The 27,960-nt window shown below is 42.2% G+C and overlaps 1 protein-coding gene across 2 annotated transcripts in view; it reads left to right on the plus strand.

The window, feature by feature from the left end:
- Positions 1 to 27,960, plus strand: part of LOC132119553 (ephrin type-B receptor 2-like) — a 171,926-nt gene that overhangs the window by 68,647 nt on the left and 75,319 nt on the right. For both annotated transcript variants that reach the window (XM_059529616.1, XM_059529617.1), the window contains exons 2-3: positions 253 to 338; positions 20,939 to 21,623. In XM_059529616.1, coding sequence (XP_059385599.1) covers positions 253 to 338; positions 20,939 to 21,623 — 771 coding nt within the window. The remainder of the gene's footprint in view (positions 1 to 252; positions 339 to 20,938; positions 21,624 to 27,960) is intronic.

The raw sequence follows: 27,960 nt of genomic DNA on the forward strand, positions 1-27,960 counted from the left end.
TTATACTCCCCCAGCATTTCTTTAGGCAAAGACCTAAAATGCATTTAAGCTCTGTATTTGTTTTAGTCTGTTTTTATGTTGAAGTTTATTTGTCATTTAGGAGCCTCTCTGAAATGCTGGAAACAACAGTAGCAAGTTCCCTCACATAGATTTGGCTGATATCTGTGCATGAACTTAAAGACTTTGAACATAGTACAAAGCATGACCTGGACATATCCTGTTTAACCTTTTTATGTTTCCTCCTCCTTCCAGAAATGTTGATGGACTCCACCACAGCGACTGCAGAGCTCGGTTGGACAGTATATCCAGTGTCGGCAACAGGTGACAGCAGTATAAGTGTAAGTTCTCTTTACATGGACAGATGTCTGAGTTTGCATGAAATTATCGAATAATGCTACTTGTCTGATGATTGTGACAGAAATTGGATGTGAATCCTTATTATATAATGCTGAAAAGACTAGGCTTCATTTATCTAGGCTCACGCCTGCTCAGCACCCACTGGTCAGAGAGTAATTAATCACCTCCTCTTCCACACCAGGATCTATGTTCTTCCAAACGGATCTGGGGAAGAAAAATATATTCCTGTAAATTAGGGCACTATGAAATTCATTTTATTTTTTTCCAAATTCCATTTTCTCCATTTTAATTTTTCTGGAATACTCTTTTGTTGTTGTTGTTGTTGGGTGACCTTTTTAATGGTTCAATTAAATTTTATTAATCATATGTCTAGTTGATTAAAATTGTGAACATATAATTTAACATCAATTTAATTTTTTTTAACAAACATTACATTATTAGGGCCCTATGAGTGTATCTGTGAAATCTCTGTGTTTAAGCATGTCAAATTATTTGAATGCACAAAAACAACTTAATGTATTAACATTTATTTTTACAATAACCTTATGAAATGAAATGTTTAGTTTCTGTGTGCATGTAATATGATGAAAGTTTTTGTCAAATGAAATGGTGAAATGCTAATGCTCTCAGAGCAGTTCTGGGGATGTTGTTTATGTTTTTATGCAACCATGTCCTCATTTAGTGAGACGGCGGATGCTGAAATTACCGTGAGCGTCAAACACGCATATTGTAAACGAAACCATGCTTCTGTGCCATTCATTCACACAGAGACATGCAGAACATGCAGCATTCTTTTTGCGGCTCAATATTTATAGAACTCTAACTCTATCTAACTCAATAGATACTAGTCCATGTTGTAATTTGATTTAAGTGAAATGACCCACTTTTGTTCAATTCACCCAGACTTTGACAAATTCCTTGACATTCTGCGTAATACAGTAAATTCCATTTTTTATGATTCCATGTTTCTGTCTACATTTTCCACAACGCAGAAATTATAAGGCCCTAGTAATTTGCTGGTGTATTTCTGAAAAACCACTCCCTTTTTTATATAATTATTTATGCTTCTGTATCAGCTTTGGGGATGGTTTAAATTATACCATTCCATGCGTCTGGAAGCAGTAAAATAAAAATGGAAGACTGTGAGAGAGAGAGAGAGAGAGAGAATAAAAAAGTGGTGCAAGAAAAGAGGACAGAAGGCTGACATTGTGGTTAAACAACTTCAAAGTTCTTCAGATATAGTTTTGCTCACCATCTTCTTTTCAAACCTTGGGGCATGCAGCTTTTTTCTCTTGTACTGATTGGAGCAATCAATATAAAAGAACAAAGAGGTCCGGTGTCTCCGGATCTGAGGCTCTGGTTTCTATCTGCACTGAATAAGATTCACCTCTCCTTTTCCTTTCTAACAAAAGAAATGGAATTACACATGGTTTGCATCACCATATCTTTTCCATCTAAACTCTAAAGGTTTAACAAAACAACTGCAAACATCAAATTATTCCAGTACCACAGCTAATAGCTAGAAAGAATGGCTTAATATAAAGTGACTTTCACATGGTTCAGATGCAAATGTATTCTCTGTTTTGACACGTTCAGAAACAAAGATTTCTAAAATGGCCTCAACATCTCATTCGTTCATGGATTCTTCAGTGAGGAATGCTGGTGATCAGTCCAACTTTCCCTTGGCTTTGTTTTCAGTTGTTCTGCTGACACTATATACATTATTTTCAAAGGGCATATCAAATTTCTTAAAGTAAATGAAATATGGAGAATAGTCATAGGAAGACATAGCATGTGTTAGCTTCAGTAAGGGGAAGGGTGGTCCCCCACAGCAGCACTAAACAGGTGGGATTCCGTAAACCTTATAGAGAGAAAGGCCTTAGGTTATTGTTTTACACCCTTGCAGAGCCTTATGGGTTTAACTAAAGTATCAGTGTCAGTCAAAATATAGAGAACCCCATCAACAGTTGGCTTTCATGCCACCGAATATGAATATGCCCCGAGACTCACCCGGGGCTTATGTCTCTACTGTGGGAGGGCCGGACACTTCGTCGGGAAATGCCCGCTAAAAGCCAGGGCCCATCAGTAACCAGGGGGATCCTGGTGGGCACATCTCCTCTTAATTTCCCCCACTCTTCCCGCACACTACTTCCCGTGGGTGTCCAGTTCGGAGGTTCTACTCACTCCTGTTCGGCCCTGGTGGATTCTGGGGCTGGTGGCAGTTTCATGGACACGGCACTGGCCAAGCAGTGGGGAATTCCTGCCATTCCCCTCTCTACTCCTATCTCTGTTCGGTCTCTTGATGATTCCCCTATCACCACCATCACTCACCTCACCCCTCCTGTAAGTCTTATCGTTTCTGGCAATCACCATGAGATAACCGAGCTGTACCTTCTTGACTCCCCGAGTGCTCCCGTGGTTCTGGGACACCCGTGGTTGGTGCAGCATGGCCCTCATGTGGATTGGGCCAGAAACTCAGTTTTGTCTTGGAAGCAGTCTTGTCTTGAGTCTTGTTTGGGTTCTGCCTCTTTTCCTGGTGCTGTGTTTCCTGTTGTGCAGGTGGATGATGCTGATCTGTCCGGGGTGCCGGAGGAGTACTGCGATCTGCAGCAGGTCTTCAGCAAGTCCCGGGCTGTGTCCCTGCCTCCTCACCGGCCTTATGATTGTGCCATCAACCTCCTCCCAGGCACTTCTCCGCCCAGGGGTCGATTATATTCCCTGTCTGGTCCAGAAAGAGAGGCTATGGACAAATATATTCGTGAGTCCCTTGATGCCGGTCTCATCCGTCCCTCCTCGTCTCCTGCTGGCGCAGGATTTTTCTTTGTTAAAAAGAAGGATGGCTTGCGCCCTTGTATTGATTACAGAGGTTTGAATGACATTACCATTAAGAATAGGTACCCCCTGCCCTTAATGTCGTCTGCCTTTGAACTCTTGCAGGGAGCCAAGGTCTTCAGTAAGTTGGACCTCCGTAATGCTTATCACCTGGTTCGGATTCGAGAGGGGGATGAGTGGAAGACAGCATTCAACACTCCTTCGGGACATTATGAGTACCGGGTGCTACCCTTTGGCCTGACAAATGCCCCAGCTGTCTTCCAGGCCCTGGTTAATGACGTGTTGCGAGACATGGTTAACAAGTTTGTCTTTGTGTACCTTGATGACATTCTCATTTTTTCTCCTTCACTTCAGGTACACACCCAACACGTGCGCCAGGTGCTACAACGGCTGCTGGAGAACCAGCTATATGTTAAAGCGGAGAAGTGCATTTTCCACTCCAAGTCAGTTCCCTTCCTGGGCTATATCATTTCGGCGGAGGGAATCAAAGCGGATCCCGCTAAGGTAAGGGCCGTAGCCGAGTGGCCACCTCCAGACTCCCGCAAGGCACTGCAGCGGTTTCTGGGATTTGCCAACTTCTACAGGCGCTTCATCAGAAACTTTAGTCAGGTTGCTGCACCCTTGACAGCTCTTACCTTTGAAGGAATTTGAAGGCTCAGGAGGCCTTTAATGACCTGAAGTCCCGATTCATTTCTGCTCCTGTTCTTTCGTTTCCAGACCCTGAACGTCTGTTTATTGTGGAGGTGGATGCTTCTGAGATTGGAGTAGGTGCGGTCCTTTCTCAGAGATCCCCCAGAGATGGGAAGGTACATCCCTGTGCCTACTACTCTCACCGCCTGAGCCCAGCAGAACGGAATTATGACGTAGGGAACCGGGAGCTGTTGGCGGTCAGACTGGCCTTGGGTGAGTGGCGTCACTGGTTGGAGGGGTCAGCGCAGCCCTTCTTGGTTTGGACGGACCATAAGAATTTGGAATACATCCGTTCGGCCAAGAGGGTGAGTTCACGCCAGGCTCGATGGGCACTCTTCTTTGGTCGGTTCAACTTCTCTCTCTCGTATCGCCCAGGCTCCAAGAATGTAAAACCTGATGCCCTCTCCTGTCTTTACAGTGATATTAAGAGAACCGGTTCATCAACTGAAACCATTGTCCCTAAAGAAATTGTGATGGGGCCCCTCTCCTGGGACGTGGAGAGGAGAGTGCTGGAAGCCATACGAGAGAGAGAGGTACCAAGGGGGTGCCCGGAGGGTAGGCTCTTCGTGCCAGCTGTGCTACGCCCTGAAGTCCTCCGGTGGGGGCATTCATCCAAGTTAGTCTGTCATCCTGGGGTTCGGAGATCTCTGGCTGCTATCCGCCAGTGATTTTGGTGGCCATCCATGGCCCAGGACGTCAGGCAGTTTGTGTTTGCCTGCCCAATTTGCGCCCAGAACAAGAGTTCGAATCAGCCTCCTGTTGGTCTGCTACACCCATTACCCATCCCCTCCCGCCCCTGGTCACACATAGCCCTTGACTTTGTCACTGGTCTTCCACCATCGAGGGGTAACACCGTAGTATTGATGGTGGTTGATCGCTTTTCTAAAGCAGCCCATTTCATCCCCCTTCCCAAACTGCCTTCAGCTAAGGAGACAGCTCAAGTGGTGGTTGACCACATCTTCCGGATTCATGGCCTTCCGGTAGACGTGGTTTCTGATAGGGGGCCACAGTTTGTCTCCCGGTTCTGGAAGGAGTTCTGTCGACAGATCGGGGCCTCTACGAGTCTGTCGTCAGGTTTTCACCCTCAGACCAATGGGCAGTCCGAGCGGGCAAACCAGGTTCTGGAACAAGCTCTCCGCTGCCTGACGTCCCATAATCCGAGTTCCTGGAGCCAACAGTTATCCTGGATTGAATATGCCCATAACTCCTTGCCAGCGGCGGCCACAGGTATGTCTCCATTTCAGTGCTCCATTGGTTTTTCAACCTCCTATGTTCCCCTCACAGGAGCCCGATGCTGCTGTTCCGTCTGCCTTAGCCTTCGTCCGCAGGTGTCGCCGCACCTGGAGGAGGGCTGAGGAAACCTTGGCTCGGGTTTCCAGACGAACCAAAGCAGCGGCTGACCGTCACCGTACTCCTGCTCCCCGTTACGTATGTGGTCAGAGAGTATGGCTGTCAACCAAGGACCTTCCTCTCCGGGTGGTTTCTCGCAAGTTAGCCCCCAGGTTCATGGGGCCATATCAGATCACCAAGGTATTGAGTCCGGTGGCGGTAAAGCTCAAGTTACCTCCCATACTTGGTCGGGTACACCCAGTCTTTCATGTTTCTCGGGTCAAGCCTGTGTTTCATTCTCGCCTTAACCCATCTGCTACTAACCCCACCCCCCCTCCCCGTCTAGTGGATGGTTCCCCAGCCTTCACTGTCAGGAGGTTGCTGGATGTCAGACGTCGAGGTCGGGGATTTCAGTATCTGGTGGACTGGGAGGGATATGGTCCGGATGAGAGGAGTTGGGTCCCGGCTCGGGATATTCTGGATCGGTCGCTGATCGAGGACTTCAACCGGCAGCGTGGTGGTTCCTTCCCTGGAGCGCCAGGGGGCGCTCCTGGGGAGGGGGGTAATGTCACGTCCCCGGGCTGATCTGTCTGTTTTTCAATAGTGTGTGGGGTTGTTTACACTTACCATGTTCTTCTGTGTCACCGTGGTGCCCGTCTCCGCCCTCTTGTTTCATTATTATCTTGTTATTGGTCACCATTACCTGCTCTGCATCATGATAATCACTCCTTCTCTATTTAGTCTCCTCATGTGTGCTGTCTGTTGTCGGATCGTCGTGTTCTCGTCCATGTCTCAGTTTTGTCCACATCTCCGGTTTAGCCTGCACAGAGATCGTGCCCGTTTTGTTTTCATTCTCTAGTTTGTTTTTTTTTTCCCTCTTCCCCCTGCTTTCAGGCAGCGCTACTCTCCAGCCTTCCGTGCTAGAGATCACCGATCGCCGTCACTCTTCTTCTTCGCCGCGCCGCAGCGCGCCACCAGTTCCCCGCCTCAACAGCGCCCCCCGCCTCCCTGTCAGCTTATCCGGGCATTGCATCAGTGGAATTCCAAGTGGAATTCGTCCAGGAGGCTCCTTGGATCTGCTCCAGACTGCCCTGTTCCTGGATAGTTTTTTGTTAACTTTTTTATTTTTAATTTTTTGTCCTTTGAAATTTAAAACCAATCTAATAAACTGACCCTTTTGAGCACCTGCAACTGAGTCCCAGTCTCGCCGTGACAGAATATCTTTGCAAAACAAACCCCTGTTGCCGAACTGTCAAGGAGAAAAAATCCAGATGTGGTTCACTCATTCATTCTTTCATTTGTTCACATTTGTGTGCTGAATTTATTCGAAACACTTTGATGTTTCATGCAGGTGAAACATACTGTATAGAACGGTGTAATTATGGAAGTTAACACCTACATTAAAGAAATATTTATGGCAACCTATTATCACAGCCAGGTGTGAGGAGCACATACTTCATGTGATTTCTGCTCTTATTATGTTTGACTGTACCTATTACTCCACATGACTGCATAGAGACTTGTTTGGACCTGCATTGCAGCTTTTCAAACGCATGTCATTTCAGATATTGTTTAATAAGTTTTTAATTTGGTCTTAGATTTTCGGCATGTACAGGGCATCCAGTAATTGATTTGAGCAGCTACATAGAATCAGACACATTCTTCATTTTTACTTAAAAAACATAAAAAAGTAAGTAGTAGAGAAAATGTTAAGTTGGAGATCACTCCAATAAACAGCGTTACGTGAACCTATTGTATATATAAATACAATTTCACTTGAGCATTTTATGTAAAGACCGATAGGATGTATACATTTTATTTAAAATGACTGCTTTTTAATTTATAACTGCTATTTGCAGTGGACATCCTCATAATGCTGCAGATTAAATCATTACCCGCTTAGTTAGAGAACAGTGTTGCAGGGGACATTACAAATGTGTGTAAATTTTCAAACTCAGTGTTGGTCATGCATCTAGACTTGTTGCTTACTGATGCAGAACATGAAAATATGCCAGGACATTTGTCTAACGAATCGGTGTGATAATGGGGCTCTCACTAGACTGCCTCGAGGTCCAGATCAAAGCTCTGTCATTAGTCATCTGTGACTCTATTTGCATGCTTATAAACAGCTACTGTCAGTTTTGGAAGTAATGAACAATGAAATGAAATGTGATACTGTTAAGGGAAGTATGCTGACAAATGTCCTCTGTTAAAGGGATAGTTCACCCAAAAATGGAAATGAAAATTTTTTTCTAAACCTCACAACAGTTCAATCTGATTATGATTTTGTTTTCTGTGGAAAATGTTGAAGAATGCCTCTTTTTCCCCCCTCCATTCAATGGAAGCCAGTGAGGTCCAAAACAACACAGAGACATTTTTCAGAATATCTCATATCATGTTCCAAAGAAAACAGCCATACATGTTTGGAATGACATCAGGGTGGGTAAACTATCCCTTTAACTTACCATAACATTTTGTGTTCTTAATTAAAGTAAGGTAGTTTCAGTGTTTCTGATCGGCATTGCACAAGATGTTTCAACTGACACAAACCACAAATCAGAACCGCCTTAGAAAATCATTTGGTTGGGATGTTTTGATTTCAAGGTTTGTCTGGAAGACCTAGGGTAAAGTTTAAAACATTGCAGTTGACAAAAGAAAAGGGAGGGAGAGCTCTACTATGTCTTCATGGTTATTATTATGCTGCACAATTGAAACCCTTGGTATGCTGGTGTATACCAAGCTATGAATCAAGGTGGAAAACCCTAGAAGTTTCACAGATATACCTATAGAGTCAATACTAGGAAATAAAAATCTAGCTGAGAGGAGCTATAACAGATTGAATACTTGGACTGTATTTGCATCGAGGGTATGGTTTAGGTTATTGAAGAAGTCACAATTAGTGAAACAAGCTGGAGTAATAAGTTTGCTAGCATTTGACCCAGGTTTTGAGCCGGCTAGGATGGAGGACAGATTTAAGCAATGGGTTTGAAGAGGTATCCAATCTTATGGTTCAGTCATCTCTAATGGAAAATTACAGAGTTATCAGTTCATTCCAAATACGTTTGGATTAGAAAAGCAGGACTTTTATAGATATCTGCAAGTTAGAGATTATTTAAAAAGAAAAGTTAAAAGTATATTGACGGATATTGAAATTGAATTACAATATTTTCAAATCCATTAGAAAAAAAAAAGCTGGTTTCAAGATTATATGAATGTATACAAGCATCTAGAAACCATTCGTCAATATACCAAACAAATATGGGAGAAAGTAACAGATGAACACTGGTGAGATTTATATGTAATACAGACAAATACTACAAACTCAAGGTCCTGGAGGGAATTTGTATTTGAATTTGGACGTTTTTTTTATAACTCCCAAATTAACAGCGTTATATGCAGGAACACAGAATTTTTTTGGCAATAAGTATCAGTTGAATTTGAAAAGATAATAAGAGTAAAGTTCAGCTATTTGTTTATTACATTATATCTAGGGAAAATACCGGTAACTTTTTTAGACAAGGATAAATACTTGGAATACTAGGAAAGTCATAACTCGTAAATGGTTGAAGGTTGACCCCCCCAACAAGGGATCAATGGTTAGGGATTGTAAATGAAATATACTGTATGGAGAGACTTACATTTATATTAAGGCTCAAATTGGAAAAATGTAACAAGCTTTGGGAAAAATGGATTATGTACATAGATCATTTATGAACGTGTAATATTGTACAGTATATCAGGATGTTGGAAATATTCTTTGATTTGACATTATAACACCCATGATGACTATTTGTTCTGTTTTCAATAATAAAAAAGTATAAAAAAAAAAAACCATTTGGTTCAAAAATTGTCCTGAAATAAGTTCCACTGAGGATTGATATATGAAACAATATTTTACCATTGTTTGGGCTCCCCTCAACGGGGAATCAAATCTTTGTGTGGTCACTTGTCAAATTGAAACAAGAAGTCCTTTGGCAGCATGGCACTTTTGTCAAGATTTATATCAGATATGCAAACATGATATAGATAGACACAAGGGTTAAGGGAGCAATAAGGAGCTTGTTTGTCTGTCTTCACATGTTGTGCATTACCAGTGGATAGAGGTAATTGAAGCTGAGTGCCAAAGACAGCTCAGTTTCTCTGGTCACCCCTTATTTTTTTGTCTCTCTCAATCACTTTCTCTCCCTCTGTCAATCTTTCTAATGGTGGGGAGCTCAGTATCTCGCTTAGGGTTGTAATCCCACTGCACTTTAGCTGAAATATCTGGATGTCATTTGTCCCACACGTCCCCTTAGGACAAATGTCTCTATGCAACTCTATCTGTCAGATTTCCCACAACTGCAAATTGGGAAACTTTCCCAAAGGAGCTGTCGTACATGCTCCCTTTCACCCCTCTGTGTGAATTATGTATTTATGCAGATTTACTATGTATATCTTTGAGTCCACTGACTTCTTTGCTGTGAGATGTGGAATCAGCATATTTCACTGAAGGACTCATCAGCACCGCTCAACTAGTTAACAAGCATTGTCAACAAATGCTTGAATACAAATGACAGCCCTGGGAGAGCTTTAATTGCTGGCTTTGTGTAAACTTCATAAGGTTTTGACAGTTTATTTGTAAAAGATGCTGAAGTCCAAATGAAAGTTCGGAGTCATGTCATAGCGGCACAATTAATATAACACAAAACCTTGATCGCTGCCAATTTCTGCTTCCACTCAAGCAAGACTTTTTCATAATTCAGCACAAACTCACGCCTCTTCTCTAGCCGGGAGAGCCTCTGTCCGGGAGACTTATAGATCACAGCTCGGTTGTGAACTTTCTTTCGTCTTGGGTGGCAGGGGAGTTAACATTTCTAAACTTCTGTCCACAAGAACATTGTGTCATGTCTCCTTTTCACAATGCAAATTACAAGTTTAATTTAGTTCAGTTGTGACTGTTTCTTTTTTTTTTTTTTTTTTTTGGAGGGGGTGGATTTATTGAGATTAGTAAATTTGCTGTGCCAAAGACACTGTTTACATTAAATTAGTGATATCTGAAACATGCTGTTTGCCAAAGTGTTATCAACATTATTAAGGGTGCCTTTAGGGATGTGTCGTGGAGGACACATTTTTGCATTTTAAAAAATCAAGACGGAGGGGCAAAAGGCAAGTGTCTCCAAAACTTGAACAGTTTTTAACTTGATAAATACCTATGTTGTAGGTTTTTAGGATGATGTTTTTAGCACAAATGGCATGGGATGATTTATATGCCTCAATTTAAAGGGGTCATGAACTGCTTTTTTTATAATGTTCTCTGAGGTTCACTCAACAAAATCTTAGTGTGATTTTACATAAAAAAACATCACAATTTAGAAGTAATGGGCTATTTTCTCTGCAGAACAGTCTGTTTTTATAGACGAGTTGCATTCAAGACTCACAAGTAAACACCCACTGCTATGATTGGCTAAAGTTTTTTTGCTTATTAAAATAAGAGGTGGATGCTGCTGTGACGGACTCTGAAAACAACATGAGTCATTTGGGTTAAAAACATATGCATGCTCAGTATATACGTATCAAACAATCTGGAACAGACAATTCAATAGTGTTAAAAGCACGTTTACTCACACAATGTGTTGGATCCACTCTAGTCAGACTCAGCTTTACATCATCGTTTACTTTCAGTCTCTCTGAAAAGCCAGCATCATACTGTCTTTTAAAAAAATTAATCCTTAGCAAAGTAAAGCAAACAAACAAACAGTGTTTCACGGATGCGATCTGCTCTTTGCTAATTTTACCCCGTGTTTACACGTATCAGTGGGCGGGGCTAAAGAGGCAGAGATGCAGAAGCAGGCATTGATCTTCTCCTGCGGAAGTGATGCTTAGTCACACTATTACGTCCTGAAGTGGCACATTCAAAAAGGATTCGTTTTCGTTAAACTAACAAGAAAGTTTTAAGTTTTGAAACTTGTTGTGTAATATGTCAAAAGATCAAGGGAAATTTGATTTATCATTTCATGACCCCTTTAATAATTTGCAGAGTTGTGCACTATTTAAAATTAAGAATGCATTTTTTCATTCAGATTTAATTCATGAATTTGAATCGAAGTAGAATAAGAAAAAATATTTGAATTCAAATGTCAACATATTGAAGTGGCATTAAAATCAGTGCAATTCACAGAAAAATTTGTGTAACAGTTATTAGCTAGAAAGTTTATAAATACTGAATTTTAAGGTTGAATGATATACCTCTTTGAGCTATGGATTGTTCAGACTTTATATGAAATGTAATAATAGTGATGCTTGGCTTAATTTAACACGCCAAATATTAGGGATGGGCATTTTGGGAAATTTCTCATTTCGATCATCGATAGGTTTCAAAAACGATGAATCGATTAATCGGGGGTGGGGCTTATGCCGGGGGGCGGGGCATGGCCATAATGTATATAATGAAAAAAAATCTGAAGATTGTTAAGAAAATGAAAAAAATAAATAAATAAATCTGACATGTAAATCTGTCTATGAAAACATGAACACATGATTAGGACAGGTTAGATTATGATTATGGTTAAGCAATGTTATTAATAAAGGAGCAAGAAATATCTGCCTGAGGTGAAGAGTATACCAATAAACGGAAGCTAATTCTATGACACATCCTATGATATGATGTGAACTTGACCGAAAGTGTAACTCGGATTGCGCTTTACAAACGCGAAAGTACAATAAATTCACATTAGTGTCACTATCGTTATTTTTTTATGTATTCTAATATTTAATTAATATTTTGTATTCAATTTGCACTTTCTGATCAATCAAAATATTATTTAACAGCATGGAAATCACTGATTATTGCTAAATAATTGAATAAGATTTAAATATATATTTAAGATAAAAACTATGACAAACAAATAATTTTGTTCTCTACAAATATGTTTAATGTAATTAGGCTACAAATATATCCAGTGCATTTTTATCTTATAAAGACCATTTCATTTTTTGTCTGTGATTTAAAAATTAACACACAAAGATACTTTTTCTTTTTTTGCTACTTTATTCAACTGCATTTTTTTAAACAAAACATTGTCTTCCAGTATAACTTTAGCAGCTGATTCAGGGGTGAAACGTAGTTTTTAAAAGATAAAGAAAAAAGTTCACCAAGTTTAACCAAACTAAGGTATAAAACAGAGACCAAATAGCCTAGATATTTTAACTATGGCTAAAACTCAAAACTAAAATAATAATAATTTTAAAAAAATGGATATTATATTTACCACGACCGGTGAAAAATTCAAATGTCTATTCAAAAAGATAAGGCGGTCTACGTGCTCAGATGAGAGCCGAGTGCGCAGCCTGTTCACATTTAGTGGAATAAATTCGCTCCGCTGGAACAGATGTTGCAGGAACAGCCAGGTACCACTGGACAAGTAAACATTCTCTGTCCCTGAAACTAATGGGCAGCAAATCTTTCACCAAAATTTCAGCGAATAGCTTTGTCGTCTTCTCGGTTCTGCCTGCGTTGCATTTAGGTCTTACGGCAAGTGATTCAATGCTCGTCTGAGTTGCCGCTCTGTTATCGCCAGATATTTTATGTACACATTTTAGATGATAGCGCATTGTATTTGTTGTAGATTTGTGTGACAGCTTGGCGCTACACAGCTTACCCTGAACTGTATTTTCATCGTTCTTCTCAAAGGGAAGCCAGCCATCACTACGTGACTTTGAGGCCATGATTATCTGTCTTCTTATGTCTTTTAAGGCATCAAGTGGGAAGCTAACCAATCAGAGCTCAGGGCGCCGCCCAACGTGCTGCCATAACCAATCAAAAAAATAATAATAATAATAATTTCGATCATCGTTTACGTGATCGATCATCGCTGTCGCGGTCGAGTACTCGAGTACTCGATCACTGTTGCACATCCCTACCAAATATCTTGTTGAACTATCACAGGAAAGTTGTAGAATAAGAGAGGAACACTGACTCAATTTAGTCTGTCTTGTCATGATTAAAAGACTGCAGATCAGGACCATGTGGACCCTATAAGTCCCAGGTTGTGTTCTCATCCAGTGGACTGAAACCTTGGGTACTGCACTAGCAGTTCTCCTTATTTGCTTGTGACCCTAAAAGCATTGGAATCCTTTTTTATATCTTAAAACACATGGTCACCCTTTAGCCACACTCCCACTGAAAGTCCAGGAGAAAACCTATGGTAATGAAGATGTTTCTTTTAATTTCACACTCAGCGCTTGATTGCTTGGCTCTTATTATGTCTCATTTGGGTCTCCTCTTTGCCTCTGATGAAAGACTTTTTGATGGCACAAAGGGAGGCCTTCCGTTTAAAGTCTGTTTGTTTGGAGCATCTTTAACCCACTCCTCTTCTCGCCTCCTCTCATTGTGCAGTATTCTCACTTATTCAGTCTCTCATTAGCAACGTTGTTTTTTTTTTAATTAAATCTTTCTAATTTGATTAGTCAGAGTGACAGACTACAAACAAGAAGATGCTACACCCTGCCTTCTCTTGTTTAACTGCCCTTTATTCTCACCCCATTTTGATTCATGGAAGAATGTGTCATCCTTAAGAAAGGTGGCAAGCCAGTGATCCGAGACACATGAAAAGACTGAACTAAAGTGATGTGAGGAAAGCTCTTTTTACACACACACACACACACACACACACACACACACACACACACACACACACACACACACACACACACACACACACACACACAACCACACACACACACACACAAACATGTTTGTTTTTGTGAAAAGTGGGGACATCCCATAGACGTAATGGTTTTTATAGTGTACAAACTGTATATTCTATGGCCCTACACCAACCCTACACCTAACCGTAACCCTCACAGGAAACTTTGTGCATTTTTACTTTCTCAAAAAACAACTCATTCTGTATGGTTTATAAGTGTTTTACAGTTTTTTCTGATTGCTTAAGCACATTTTTTTGTAACTATTGGCTATTTTTGCAAAACTCTACACACAAATAAGAAAACCTTTCACCCAATTATCAAAACATTGTAGTTCTCTTGCAAAAGCGAACACAGCTAGATTAACTCTTCACACCTTCGTAAAAATGGTGTTTTCGTATCAAACAGTAAACACAAGCCATCATCTACTAAGCACACAATGTGCCAACTACACACTGATGGTATGAATACAAAACACATCTGGCTTTTGGTTTCTCTGTGTACAGATGTCAATTTGAGGTCATACTTTTGTCATAGTGTCATGTAAACATACAAGGATCCAAACTTCAAGTATTGGTGTTTATTCACACTCATCAAAACCAAGACAAAGTCAGAACACAAAATAGTAATTTCACAAAAAAAAGAAAAAAAAAGACAATCAGCCTACATCATGTCTTCTTTCTGTGTCCGGCCACAAAATTTCGTCAACATCGCATGCGATATCCTCCAGTCCAAGGCACCGGGGAAAATATCTCCTTGAATTCCGTATCCAGGCCTGACATGGTCAATATCTCCACATGCCTCCTCCATTGCCTGTAAAAGGGCTAACTGTTGATAAGGATGACGGTAGTACACTTTCCAGCGCCAGGCAGAGAAGAACTCCTCGATGGGATTTAAGAATGGAGAGTATGGAGGGAGGTTGAGTGCCATGAAGGATGGGTGGTCTGTAAACCAGTTGCGGACCAAAGCAGCTCTATGGAAACTAACATTGTCCCATATGATGACATATCGGGTATGCTCTGGTCTCTGAACAGTGAGCATGTCATGTAAGGTGTCCAGGAATGCAATAATGTGTGCAGTGTTGTATGGGCCTATGGTTGCATGATGGTGAACAACACCATTTTGGCTTATAGCAGCACACATGGTTATGTTACCACCACGTTGTCCTGGGACATTGATGATGGCACGGTGTCCAGTAATGTTCCTGCCACGTCTCCTGGTTTTACTGAGGTTAAAACCGGCCTCATCTACAAAAAGTAGCTCATGTCCCATGGCATCTGCTTCTAGTTCCATCACTCTCTGGACAGGACAAAACAAATGCAACACATCAGGCCCATGCACAGCACTACAGTATGCACTTCCAAATTCAGAACCAATGACAATAGCTTACCTGCACATAGTCATATCGCAGTTGCTTTACACGTTCTGTGTTTCTCTCGAAAGGAACTCTGTAAATTGGCTTCATTCTTATTCTGTGGCGCGCTAGTACACGACTTAGTGCAGAAATGCTTACACTGTGTATATTTTGAAAGATGGTGTCATTATCAATTATGCGCTGCTGTATTTCGTGCAGTCTTATTGCATTATTGGCAATCACCATGTTCACTATATGGGTCTCTTGCTCTGGAGTGAACATTCTTCCTCTGCCCCCAACACCTGGACGTCTAGCAATTCTGTAAAGTAACAATTTCAGTATTTTTGCATGTATGGTACTGTTGTGTTTCTCATTAGAGTATGGCAGTGCTACAAAGTACTTACCGATTCTCATTTCGAAATGTCCTAATGATGCTTGCCACAGTGTAGCGGCTCAAATTAGGCTGAACCCGTTGGCCAGCTTCCCTCAGGGTCATCCCATGGTTGATGACATGGTCCACTATTGTAGCTCTGATGTCATCAGTTATTCTATTTCTTACTCTTCTTACCCTTCCTCTTTCCCCTCCTCATCCTCTTCTTGCTCCTCCTTGTCCTCTTCCTCTAACTTCCTCTAACCCTCTCGCTTCCTCACCTCCACGTCCTCTCCCTCGGCCTCCTCTGATTCTCACTCTTCTCACTCTTACTGCTCTTTCCATTGTACTCCACACAGACAGCTTACCTGTGGCTTATTTATAGTGCTTAGGCTGATTGCAAAGTGAACTAATTATCTAAAACAGTTTTCACATGTGAAAGTGTGCCAGACAGTTGGCAAAATAGTGTTAATGATAGCCATACATGTGTATAATTTTGCTAGGAGTGTGTTGGAAATTTGGTAATTGAGTGTAAGCAGTGAGTTGTGTTTAAAGTTCTGCAAAAAGAGTGTTGTGCAGTGAATTGTGCCTACAGTTTTGCGAAGTGTGTGTTACAAAATTGCAAACTGAGTGCAAAGCAGTGTTTGTGCTTTTAGTTTTGCAAACTCAGTGAGTGGTTTTGCTATACGTATTAATAGTTTTAGAAATTGTGCTACAAGAATCACGATTAGCGCTTAAGCATTCAGAAAAAACTGTAAAAAAAGGGGACATGGGTTATGTCCTCATAAGTCACCCTCTCCTTGTAATACCTGTGTCATACCCATGTCATTATACAGAGTTGTGTCCTGATATGTCACAAAAACATGCCCACACACACACACAAAACACAGTGCAAGTGTTAATGACCACAATCCTATCCAGAATCATTTCAGTTCATCTCGGCTGAATAACAGCGACTTGGGAATATAGAACAAAAGCTGTGAGGAAAGAAAGCTGTTTTAATTAGTGCAAGATGGTTTGATAGAATGGAGGTCTTGTGCAGGCATGACTTTCTCCCCCAGCCTGTCAAAACTCTGTCAAAATCCTTGTTAAGCAGCCACTAATTTGGAAAATTTTTGTCAGCTGTTAAGTGAAGAGTAAGACACTTTAAGGGTGGGTGATTTGGGGAGGGATCATATGCTTGTTGGGCTTTGAGGCTGTGGTGCAAAAATGTTTCAAAGTGAAGAAAAGGGCTTTCCCTGTTGGACGAGGTCAGGACTTCTGTGACTGGTATTTGAGTTGTTTAGTGCTGAAAGCCTGTGGCTTTATCGCAGGCAAGTTGGCTGAAAACCGCAATGGAGTCATCTGGAGTCACTTTAGGCTGAGCAATGAAGTCCCTGGTGCATATAGCCTTGTACCCTTCATGCTTTAGTGTGCACAATATATACTTGTAAATTTTACAAGTCTTTTTCACTCTATCAATTGGCTTTCTGTACACTCTGAAAAACATTGTGTTATTTACTGTACCCAATATCTGGATTAAACATATCGGGCCACTTTGTTGGGTTATTTATACATTTATTGTGTTATTTCTATAACAGCGCAACCAGTTGGGTTAAAATGTAAAATTTTAAAGGTGGATCATCACAACTTGACAGAAGATATAGGGGTAAATTAATATGTGTGTGTAATGTTGTTTTTGTTACAAAGTGTCTTAAGCTCTGACACAGTAATATTGGTATTTTCCCTGTGAACATGTTTACATCTTCCCTGTCAACTGAAATTGTAATCTGTTTTAGCTGCACTCTTGACTAACGACATGAGCACTTTGTAGCTGATCAATTTCAATTGTATATACAGGGGAAGCTGTGGCCTAATGGTTAGAGAGTTAGACTTGTAACCCGACGGTCGTAGGTTTTAGTCTCGGTGCTGGCAGGAGTTGTAGGTGGGGGGGAGTGAACGAACAGCGCTCTCTTCCACAATCAATACCTATGGCTGAAGTGCCCTTGAGCAAGGTACTGAACCCCCCAGTTGCTCCCTGGGCACTGGATATATAGCTGCCCACAATTAATTCAACTCAAATTGTGAAACAGACTGAAGTAGTTTAGAAGCCACAAACATTCATTGCCAAAGAAGCTGGGTCTTCACAGAGTGCTGTATCCAAGCATGTTAAAGGAGCATTTCACCCGTGGGGACATTGATCTTCATTGAAAGTGGGTCATATATGTAGTCGAAATCTATTTAAATTTGTGAATTTGGTGCCTTTTTGACCGAGTTATTACAGAAAGTAACTTTAGGGCTCATTTGTATGGAAAACCACAACTCCCACAATGCAACACATTTGCACAGCTCCACAAGCCACTCCCACACCCAAGACATTGAGGACACAGTTAGCGATGTATGGTATTTACGTGCCACAGTAGTAAACAATGCCACAGTAAGCTTTTTGTGCATTAAAAAAGGTACTGCACAAACAGTTTACAGTTGACGTTACGTAACTTATTAACCGGGAATCATTTCGTGATAATAATGCTTGAAGAAATTGTGTACATTTCACGAAATGAATAATAAAAACACTTAGTTTACAGTTAGACGTCCATTTGTCCCTGCAGGCTTCGGCTGGCGTTTCCAGTTTACCTTCGGAATTCTGAAATATGTCTCCAGGACGCCTCTGTCCATATGCGGGGCGAAACTAGGATGGTTCACAACGCAAACATCCGTGTCCTTGTCTGCCTCGGACATTTCTTCGAGATGAAATTGGCATCTTTCAAATTCTTGCAGCAGACGGACTCTAGCTCTGTGTCCGTTGGCGCACAACGAGAGCACAGGCACCACCAGTCCGCACCAGCTAGAGCACGCCCGGGCTCCTCGGACGCGACAGGCAGGTCTCCGGCCTCGGCTGCAGCCGCCGCCTCCTGTTCCTCCATCAGCCTCAGCTGCTCTGCGCTATATTGTGGCTCGTATAGATAGCCACGAACATCTGTTTCGAGCAACAGACTTTGAAAATCCTCTTCTTCCATATCATGAGTTGTTCCTCCAGCCATTCTCGTAAATCTGACTCCATAAGCGCTTGTTAGCTTAGCTACATAGCTTCCAAACAAGATGGCGGATTTTCATTTTCGTTTCTGTAAGTTTAGTCCCACCCACTGATCTGTAATAGGCCTGTAGGGTGAGTGGGTCCCACCCCCTGGAATAATAATAAGCTAGTGTCTGTAGTCTATTATGACGCAAAATAACGATTTTTACGTCATAATAAGCAGGAAGTAAAACACTTAAATCCTTATTTCTCCCATCTCAGGGAAAAATAAAGGAAAAATCCATGATCATTATAATATATGACTGGGTTTCTAACAATACAAAGCTAAATGCAAATGGGTGAAGTGTTTCTTTAACAGAAAGTTGAGTAGAAGGAAAAAGTGTGGAAGAAAAAGATGCACAACCAACCGTGAGAACCGCAGCCTTATGACAATTTGAGTGAACTTCACAAGGAATGGACTGAGGCTGGGGTCAAGGCATCAAAAGACACCACACACAGACGTGTCAAGGAATTTGCTGAATCACAGACAATGTCAGAGGCGTCTTACCTGGGCTAAGGAGAAGAAGAACTGGACTGTTGCCCAGTGGTCCAAATACCTCTTTTCAGATGAGAGCAAGTTTTGTATTTCATTTGGAAACCAAGGTCCTAGAGTCTGAAGGAAGGGTGGAGAAGCTCACAGCCCAAGTTGCTTGAAGTCCTGTGTTAAGTTTCCACAGTCTGTGATGATTTGGGGTGTAATGTCATCTGCTGGTGTTGGTCCATTGTGTTTTTGAAAACCAAAGTCACTGCACCCATTTACCAAGAAATTTTGAAGCACTTCATTCTTCCTTCTGCTGACCAGCTTTTTGTAGATGCTGATTTCATTTTCCAGCAGGACTTGGCACCTGCCCACACTGCCAAAAGCACCAAAAGTTGGTTAAATGGCCATGGTGTTGGTGTGCTTGACTGGTTTCCTCAATTTTTCTGTATTTTTTGACAGTTTTGGGAGAAATTATACATATATTTCATTTGTTATATTTCGAGGGTTTTTTTATGTGTTACTCTGAGTTGTTAAACTAATGATCACCTAAGTCAACTGAAGTTAAATCCTCTCCTCTCCTCTCCTCTCCTCTCCTCTCCTCTCCTCTCCTCTCCTCTCCTCTCCTGACATGAGGGTAAGAATTTTTAGGTAAACTATGCCTTTGATGCTTTTTGATGATTTTTCTTGAATCAGAATGTATGTTTAACTATACCAAATGTTTTAAACAACTGAACAATGCTCGGTTGTTTTCTCATTGTGAGGGGAAATATTTTAATTATGCTAATGCTGGCTTCATTTCTAAGCTGTCTGAAGAAAAAAAAAGGAGGCAGCCCAGCAGAGAATAAATAATTGTGTAAACATTAAAGTGTATCACCTTTTCTTTGTCTCTATGTAAGCTATCCATCTTATTTTCCGAGTGGGCATGGCCATTTGTAAATTTAATGTGTCTGGCTTCTGGTCTCATCTGCTTTCAGCTATTTTTAGCTGCATAATAACAGATCCTTTTGCTGCCTGCTATTGCAAAGTGTTGTTTTTTTACCATATTATTTTAACGTATTATCTTAATTATGAACACACTGGTTTGTAGTGCAGTTTTACCATTTACTGGACTGTGTTATTCTTCACGTTCTTTCTCTACAGTGGCTAATGAACCGGAAGTCTCATACATTCACAGAAAAAGGCTTACTTCCACGTTGAAAAATAAGGTGGATATTAATAGTATTTTTTTAATATACAGTGCGAGTAAAAGATAAAAATAAATAGAGACCAGAATCACCACAAGCCAAAGCCAAAACCCAAGCCAAAGCCAGCCCTCTCTATGGCTAGTGCCAGTGCCTGTTGGCAAAGTAGAAGGAGAATTTTGCTATCTTTCCCACCTCATTCCACCTGTGCTCAGTAAAAAAAGAAAATGGCCCAGGTGCTCGTAAAGCCCTTCAGATACCTGATGCATAAGTACAGACATGTCTATAAGATATTTTCTACTGTCAGGCCTAGCTAAATGACCTGTAACCGAAATCCAGTGTACCATTGTGCACATGACCATATATATAATAATTTATACAAATAGAATATTAATGATTAATGATTAACCATTATAATAAATAAAGCATTTCCCTCAATAAGGTAGCTGAGGGTTAAATTGAGTAATAATTAGTTTGTATTTTTATTTGAAATGTAAATCGTTTTAACCCTTATTTAATTTCTCCTCGTCTAAATGCTAAAGTAAGTAAAAAGTTGCATATAAAACAAATCTCTAAAGTTTTGCTTTCTCATTTTCTCTCTTTATAGTGGGAAGAAGTAAGTGGGTACGATGAGAACATGAACACCATTCGTACCTATCAGGTGTGTAATGTCTTCGATGCCAACCAAAATAACTGGGTGCGCACCAAGTACATCCAAAGAAGAGGGGCTCAACGCATCCACGTGGAGATGAAGTTCTCAGTGCGAGACTGCAGCAGCATCCCAGGAGTCCCTGGTTCCTGCAAGGAAACGTTCAACCTCTTTTACTATGAATCAGATACCGACAAGGCCACTAAAGACTTTCCTCCATGGATGGAAAACCCTTGGATCAAGGTGGATACCATTGCTGCAGACGAGAGTTTCTCGCAAGTAGACCTGGGCGGACGTTTGATGAAGATTAACACAGAGGTTCGCAGTTTCGGCCCCATCTCCCGTAAAGGTTTCTATCTAGCCTTCCAGGACTACGGAGGGTGTATGTCGTTAATTGCTGTGCGAGTGTTCTACCGGAAGTGCCCTCGCACTATTCGGAATGGAGCCTTATTTCAGGAGACACATTCGGGAGCAGAGAGCACCTCACTGGTGTTGGCGAGGGGAGAGTGCATCCCTAATGCAGAGGAGGTTGACGTTCCCATTAAACTGTACTGTAATGGAGATGGGGAGTGGATGGTCCCTATTGGCCGCTGTATGTGTAAAGCAGGTCATGAGGTAGTGGAGAATGGAACTGTTTGCAGAGGTAAGCACCCTTTTCTGTTAATGTGTAGTGGTCTTGTCATGTTGCACAAAACTTTTCATTTTCAGGTCGCAGCTTCTTCTGTCCCTGAGTACTGAGAAGCAGACAAGACTTTGTTTGCTTGTCTGTGTCTTTTGGTTTTCTGTTGTATTTTCAGTACTCCTGGTCTCATATGGTGTAATATATATATATATATATATATATATATATATATATATATATATATATATATATATATTTGTAGTAAATATTGTGATAAAAATATCTAACCATCTGGATACATTAAAGCATAACAGCATGTGATATTAAAGCTTGTTCTCAGAGAAAATATTGGAACCCCACTGGCTTAATTAGTTTTTAAGCGTAAATGTAACTGTCACACACCTGGACTCATTTTGTGTGTTTTTTGCCCCTGTGACCCAGTTTCTGTCTCTATGTGGTTTGATTAGTTCCCAGGTGTGTCTAGTCATTTCCGCATGTGTTCCATGTCCCTGTTAATTAAGTCATGCCATCCACCTGTGTTTTCCCAATTATCCCTTGTACAAAAGCCTTGTCCTTTCAGTTCTGTTTTGTCGGGTCTACTCGTCTACTTGTTACGTGTCAACTTGTCTACTTGTCCACTTGTTACCTGTTACTTGCCACTTGCCACTTGCCACCAGTTATTTACTACTTACCTTGCCTATGTTTGATTTAATAAAGCCTTGTTTCGTTTATCCTTCGGCTCCGTGTTCCTTCCAGCAGCGTAAGCCGTGACAGAAGACCCGACCCAAAAAGTTAAAAAAACTGCGTGTTTTCCCTCCGTTTTTGTTTTCCGTTTTTTCACAGTCTTTTTCTTTCGGTAGTGTGTCATGGATCCCCTCTATCGCCCCGAATACCTCCTCCTCCTGCTGGAGCAGGAGGGACTTTCTCTCGAGGACCATACTAGATGGTTTCTCTTGATAGCTAATGCCACCAGCTACCCGGACCACACGCTCTGCACCTTTTATCACGCCAGCCTGAACTCCAGGTGCAGAGCGTTGTCGCCCGAAGATGGTCCTCGGGAGGATTTCGCCGCATTCATAGAGTGGAATCTGGTGAGAAATGGGTCACCTCTCACGGTCGGCCCAATGGAGGATCTCGCCAGGTCCACTCTGGACCCAGAGCCCAGCCTACAATCTCCCCACGGTACGAGGCATAAGCCCGAGCCCACCGATGACGGAGAGCCAGAGAGCAACCCGTCAGACCAGGTGCGAGGGCCGGCGACACTGCCCACCACGAGGGAGCAAAATGTGGAGCGCCAAATGGGTCAAAATGAGGGGGTTTCCAATTCACCTATGCCAGATCCTCTGTTAAGCCCAGGACGGGCTCCTGATCCTCCTTTAAGCCCAGGACGGGCTCCTGATCCTCCTTTAAGCCCAGGACGGGCTCCTGAACCCCCGTTAAGCCCAGGACGGGCTCCTGAACCCCCGTTAAGCCCAGGACGGGCTCCTGAACCCCCATTAAGCCCAGGAAGGGCTCCTGATCTTCCGTTAAGCCCAGGACGGGCTCCTGATCCTCCTTTAAGCCCAGGACGGGCTCCTGAACCCCCGTTAAGCCCAGGACGGGCTCCTGAACCCCCGTTAAGCCCAGGACGGGCTCCTGAACCCCCGTTAAGCCCAGGAAGGGCTCCTGAACCCCCGTTAAGCCCAGGAAGGGCTCCTGAACCCCCGTTAAGCCCAGGAAGGGCTCCTGAACCCCCGTTAAGCCCAGGAAGGGCTCCTGATCCTCCTTTAAGCCAAGGACGGGCTCCTGAACCCCCGTTAAGCCCAGGACGGGCTCCTGATCCTCCGTTAAGCCCAGGACGGGCTCCTGATCCTCCGTTAAGCCCAGGAAGGGCTCCAGCCCCAGAGCTTACTCCAATGCCTGCTCCTCCAAAATTCCCACCCTCCCACCCACTCCTGCCTCCTCCTCCGCTGTCGTCTGGCTGCCCCTCTGCTCGCCCTCAGCCTACCATCAGTGTGGTGCGAGCTCAGCGGGACCGCCATCCTCCAGCGACGCCTTGGTCGGCGTCTCCCTCACCTCCGCCTCCAGCCTCTGAGGCCTGGACTCCGCCTCGGCCCGTTGACCCGTCGGCTCCACCATGGCTCCTAGCTCCTTCCTCTCCGCCGTGGCCCGGCAGTCCGCAGGCTCTGCCTGGCTCCCTCGTCCCTCCGGCTCAGCCTTGGTCTGGCGTCGTCCATCCTATGCCTCGGGACTCCACTCCTCCGGCTTCGCCTCATCCCTCCGTCCCTCCGGCTCCGTCAGGCTCCTTCATCCCCTCGGCTACACCTCAGTCCTCGGTCACTCTGGCCTCACCGCGGCCTTCCGGATCCACATCGCCGCGTCAGTCACCAGAGCCATCAGTTCCGCCTAGGACCTCCGGCTCCTCCCCGTCACCCTGGCTCTTCGGCTCTCCGTCTCCGCCTCGAGCTCCTCCTCCACTTGCTCCGTTGCCGTGGGTCGAGTCCCTGGAGTCGGTGACCATTCCTCCTCCATGGCTCCTTCCTCCGTCGGCCCCACCTTGGGCCGTTATGGCTGTGGCCTGGGTCCTGCTGGGTGCCTCCTGCTTCAGATCCTTCCTGTCTCCTCCCTGGCTCCTCCCTCCGTCATCTCCTCCCTGGCTCCTTCCTCTGTGGTCCCTGTCTGCTGGCCTCCCTTTGTTGTTTCTACGGTGCGAGGGCGCACCTTCCAGGAGGGGGGAGTACTGTCACACACCTGGACTCATTTTGTGTGTTTTTTGCCCCTGTGACCCAGTTTCTGTCTCTATGTGGTTTGATTAGTTCCCAGGTGTGTCTAGTCATTTCCGCATGTGTTCCATGTCCCTGTTAATTAAGTCATGCCATCCACCTGTGTTTTCCCAATTATCCCTTGTACAAAAGCCTTGTCCTTTTTAGTTCTGTTTTGTCGGGTCTACTCGTCTACTTGTTACGTGTCAACTTGTCTACTTGTCCACTTGTTACCTGTTACTTGCCACTTGCCACTTGCCACCAGTTATTTACTACTTACCTTGCCTATGTTTGATTTAATAAAGCCTTGTTTCGTTTATCCTTCGGCTCCGTGTTCCTTCCAGCAGCGTAAGCCGTGACAGTAACACTGTTATTGCAAGTGGTATAGGATTTTTTTTTTTTCAAGATAAAAAAATTATTAATTAAACGCATAATTATTACAATACGGAGCCCGGCACATGACATGCAGGAAAAAATATTAGGCTAATCGTGTGCACGATTTACTAATTCGTTCCCTCAATGTACTAAAACATGCACACGATTACTATTGCGTTCCCTTGATTTACTATTTTGATCACGATTTATAAATTGTGCGCACGATTTACAAATTTGTTCCTTCGATTTGCTAAATCGGCAATGAAATAGTAAATCGAGGGAACGCAATAGTAATCGTGTGCACGTTTTAGTACATTGAGGGAATGAATTAGTAAATCGTGCGCACAATTTATTTATTTTTTCTTGCATGCCATGTGCGGGGCTCTGTGTTATAATAAATTAATGATGATTAGAATATAAAAAATATTATGATTTGTTAAGATATATTGTGTGAAAGCAACTCTTCATCTTGCACAAGTTTGCTTCATAAATATATCATTTTTACAGCTTTTTCGATGCCTTTTACATTTTCAAAACACCAGAAACAAATATATACAGTATATGCAAGGAACAGATAGTGTCAGCATTTCTTATAAATATTGCAAATATCCATTTGACATACCAATACCATATAGATATTGAGTACAAAGCACAACAGTTTTATCTCTTATTGCCCATTTATTTTTATTTTTTTGATATTTGTATTGTAAAGAAATAATAATAATTTGATTTTAAAAAGGACGTACTGTACAAGCTACAATAAGTATTTCCTTCCAAGCTGGAGTGCTGAATCTCTAGAAATGGCGTGCTGTTGATGTTGTGGTTTCACTGTGATATCCCAGGCAACTCAAATGTGTTGATGTGGGTAGTACAGCTGTTTTTTCCCCTTTTACAGTATCCCTGTGCAGCATCAATGTAAGCTGGCCCTTTCACAGCGTGAGTGTATTGATCGTTTCTTATCCAAACCCCAGCGCTCCTCTCCTTCAGCCTGCCTCACCTGTAATTCAACTCGTTCTACAGCAGGAGCTCTTGATTCATCCGACGGCGGGTCCTGTTCCCACAGCAACAACAGCCTGCAGACAGGCTCCACGCTGACACAGACGACACAATAAAATGCCCACATGTGTTTCAGACTCCCCCACCCCCCTTCACACCCACTCGTACAGACAGATGCGCACACACTCACACAGCCTCTTCGTAAGCCTGGCTGTAATTACCACACCGGCTCCCCGTCTAGGCCAGGATGAGCTGTGATAATAGCCGCTCATTGCAGGCACTAACAGGGTGGCGCTCTGCCGATATGCATTCAATGGCAGTTAATGAGTACAGTCACAATCCTTCCTCAGGAGCACCTGTCTTCATGGAGCAGTCTACTCTAAATTAAAGAGCCTACATAATTATACACATTTGGTTGTTTTTGACAATAATTAATTGTAATTTACTGCATGCTACAGATTGTAATATCCCAATGGTCTGCCTGGACTTGAGGTATCTCTATAAACACTGGGTTTAAAAACAATATAATTGTGAGTGATTGTAATGTAGAGGCTCCTAGTCAAATCAAACAAGCTGTAAAAAGGTGCTTGTTAAACTTTTTAAACTTTTTACTTTTTACATTAACCTGAATTAATAAATTCTGCAAAATTATTTTAAGCAATCTTCAACCTTGTTGCAAAAAGATAGATTGATGGATTGATTGATGGATATATATCTGTCCATTTCACAATTCAAGTTTACACTCAATAATTGCAAGGGAGCAAATTCTTTATTTCTTATTTGGGCCAACCCTGGTTAGAATGCAGTTACAAATATTGAATCACTTAAAGAGAACTTTCAATATTTATGAGACCCAAGGCTATATTTAGGATGAATAAGTTAGAAGAAAACAGTTTAAAATCATTTAAGATGAAAAAAGGTTATTGATAGTGGTTTGACGATAATATACATAAGCGGTTTTGATCGAGGTCTGCCTTTAATTCTGCCAGCCATTTATCACTCAGGCAGGGGAAAGCTGATACCACTGTATGAGACAATGTCAGGACTGTGGTCAGTGGTCGGGGGATGGGTTGATGCAAAAAAGAGGGGCTTTTTAACTGCTGAGAATCGGCGTAATGAATTGATTTGTGAAAGATGTTTTCACTGGGATGCCTGGGTATCCACTTAATTTCTGGTTTGCAGGAGGTCATAAGATCTGCAGATGAAAGATCTGTCTCTCAGCTACTTTCACAACTCGACTAACACTTTATGTAGATGCCTCACTACAAACGAGTGTGTAATTACGCATGTTTTAATTAAGTCTTCAGCAGCACTTTCACCAGATAACGATTCTTTGACATCCTGTCTGACAAAATATTAACAACATACCAATTTGTTTATGCATGTGATGGCATTGGCTTCTTGTCAGAGAATTGAGATCGTTTTACTAACAATATTAAATTTCCTCCCAGGGAGGCACTGTAAGTAAATAAAGCAGGCCAGGTTCCTTTAGCAGAAATGCCCTTTATAAAGACAGATCTGATTTCGTTTAGAGATATGTGAGACGGGGGAGACCCTCCAGAGATGCACAAGGTGTTGTTTGCAGAGCGTGTTCATTTGAAATGGTAGCAGAATACTCAGAAAGACATAATAGGAGATATGTTCATGGTTAGGCCAGGGGCTCTAACTCTTCAAACAATAGTCATATTTTTTCACAAATTGTAATCTAACCACAGAATCTATAGAATACAGGTTTAGAGAAGAGTGAACTATAGGAATATATTACTGAACATAGCAAACATATTGTACACTGCAAGAACATGACTGTTTTGAGGTTTTTTCCTTTTAAATGTTCCACAAATGACCTTAAAACAGTAAATTCACTTGAGAAGCAGCACCGCATATTAATACTGATATTAAGAGCTGTTTTCAGGAAATATGTCTGTAATATAAATGTTTTTATCTTCCTCCAATACTAGCTTTCTTTTTTTTTTTTGTTAAAAAATGTTTCTGGAAAACTGGGAAACAAGACAAAAATATGACACATACCCATAAGCATGAACATCAAATGAACACAAACAAATGCATCGGCACTGAGGGACTTCTTGGTGAAGGTATTTTAAGCTACACAGCATTGTCGATGAAAGACAAAGTGCTTGTTTTGCTAAAGCTGATTAAGTGCAGACCCTCCACCTGTTGAGAAATTCTCATGAACTTGAGTCTGATGAAAGAGAGCGAGCAGGTTTTACAGTCGTGAGCATTAATCA

The sequence above is a fragment of the Carassius carassius genome, chromosome 38 (assembly GCF_963082965.1).
Source record: "Carassius carassius chromosome 38, fCarCar2.1, whole genome shotgun sequence".
Lineage (NCBI taxonomy): Eukaryota > Metazoa > Chordata > Actinopteri > Cypriniformes > Cyprinidae > Carassius > Carassius carassius.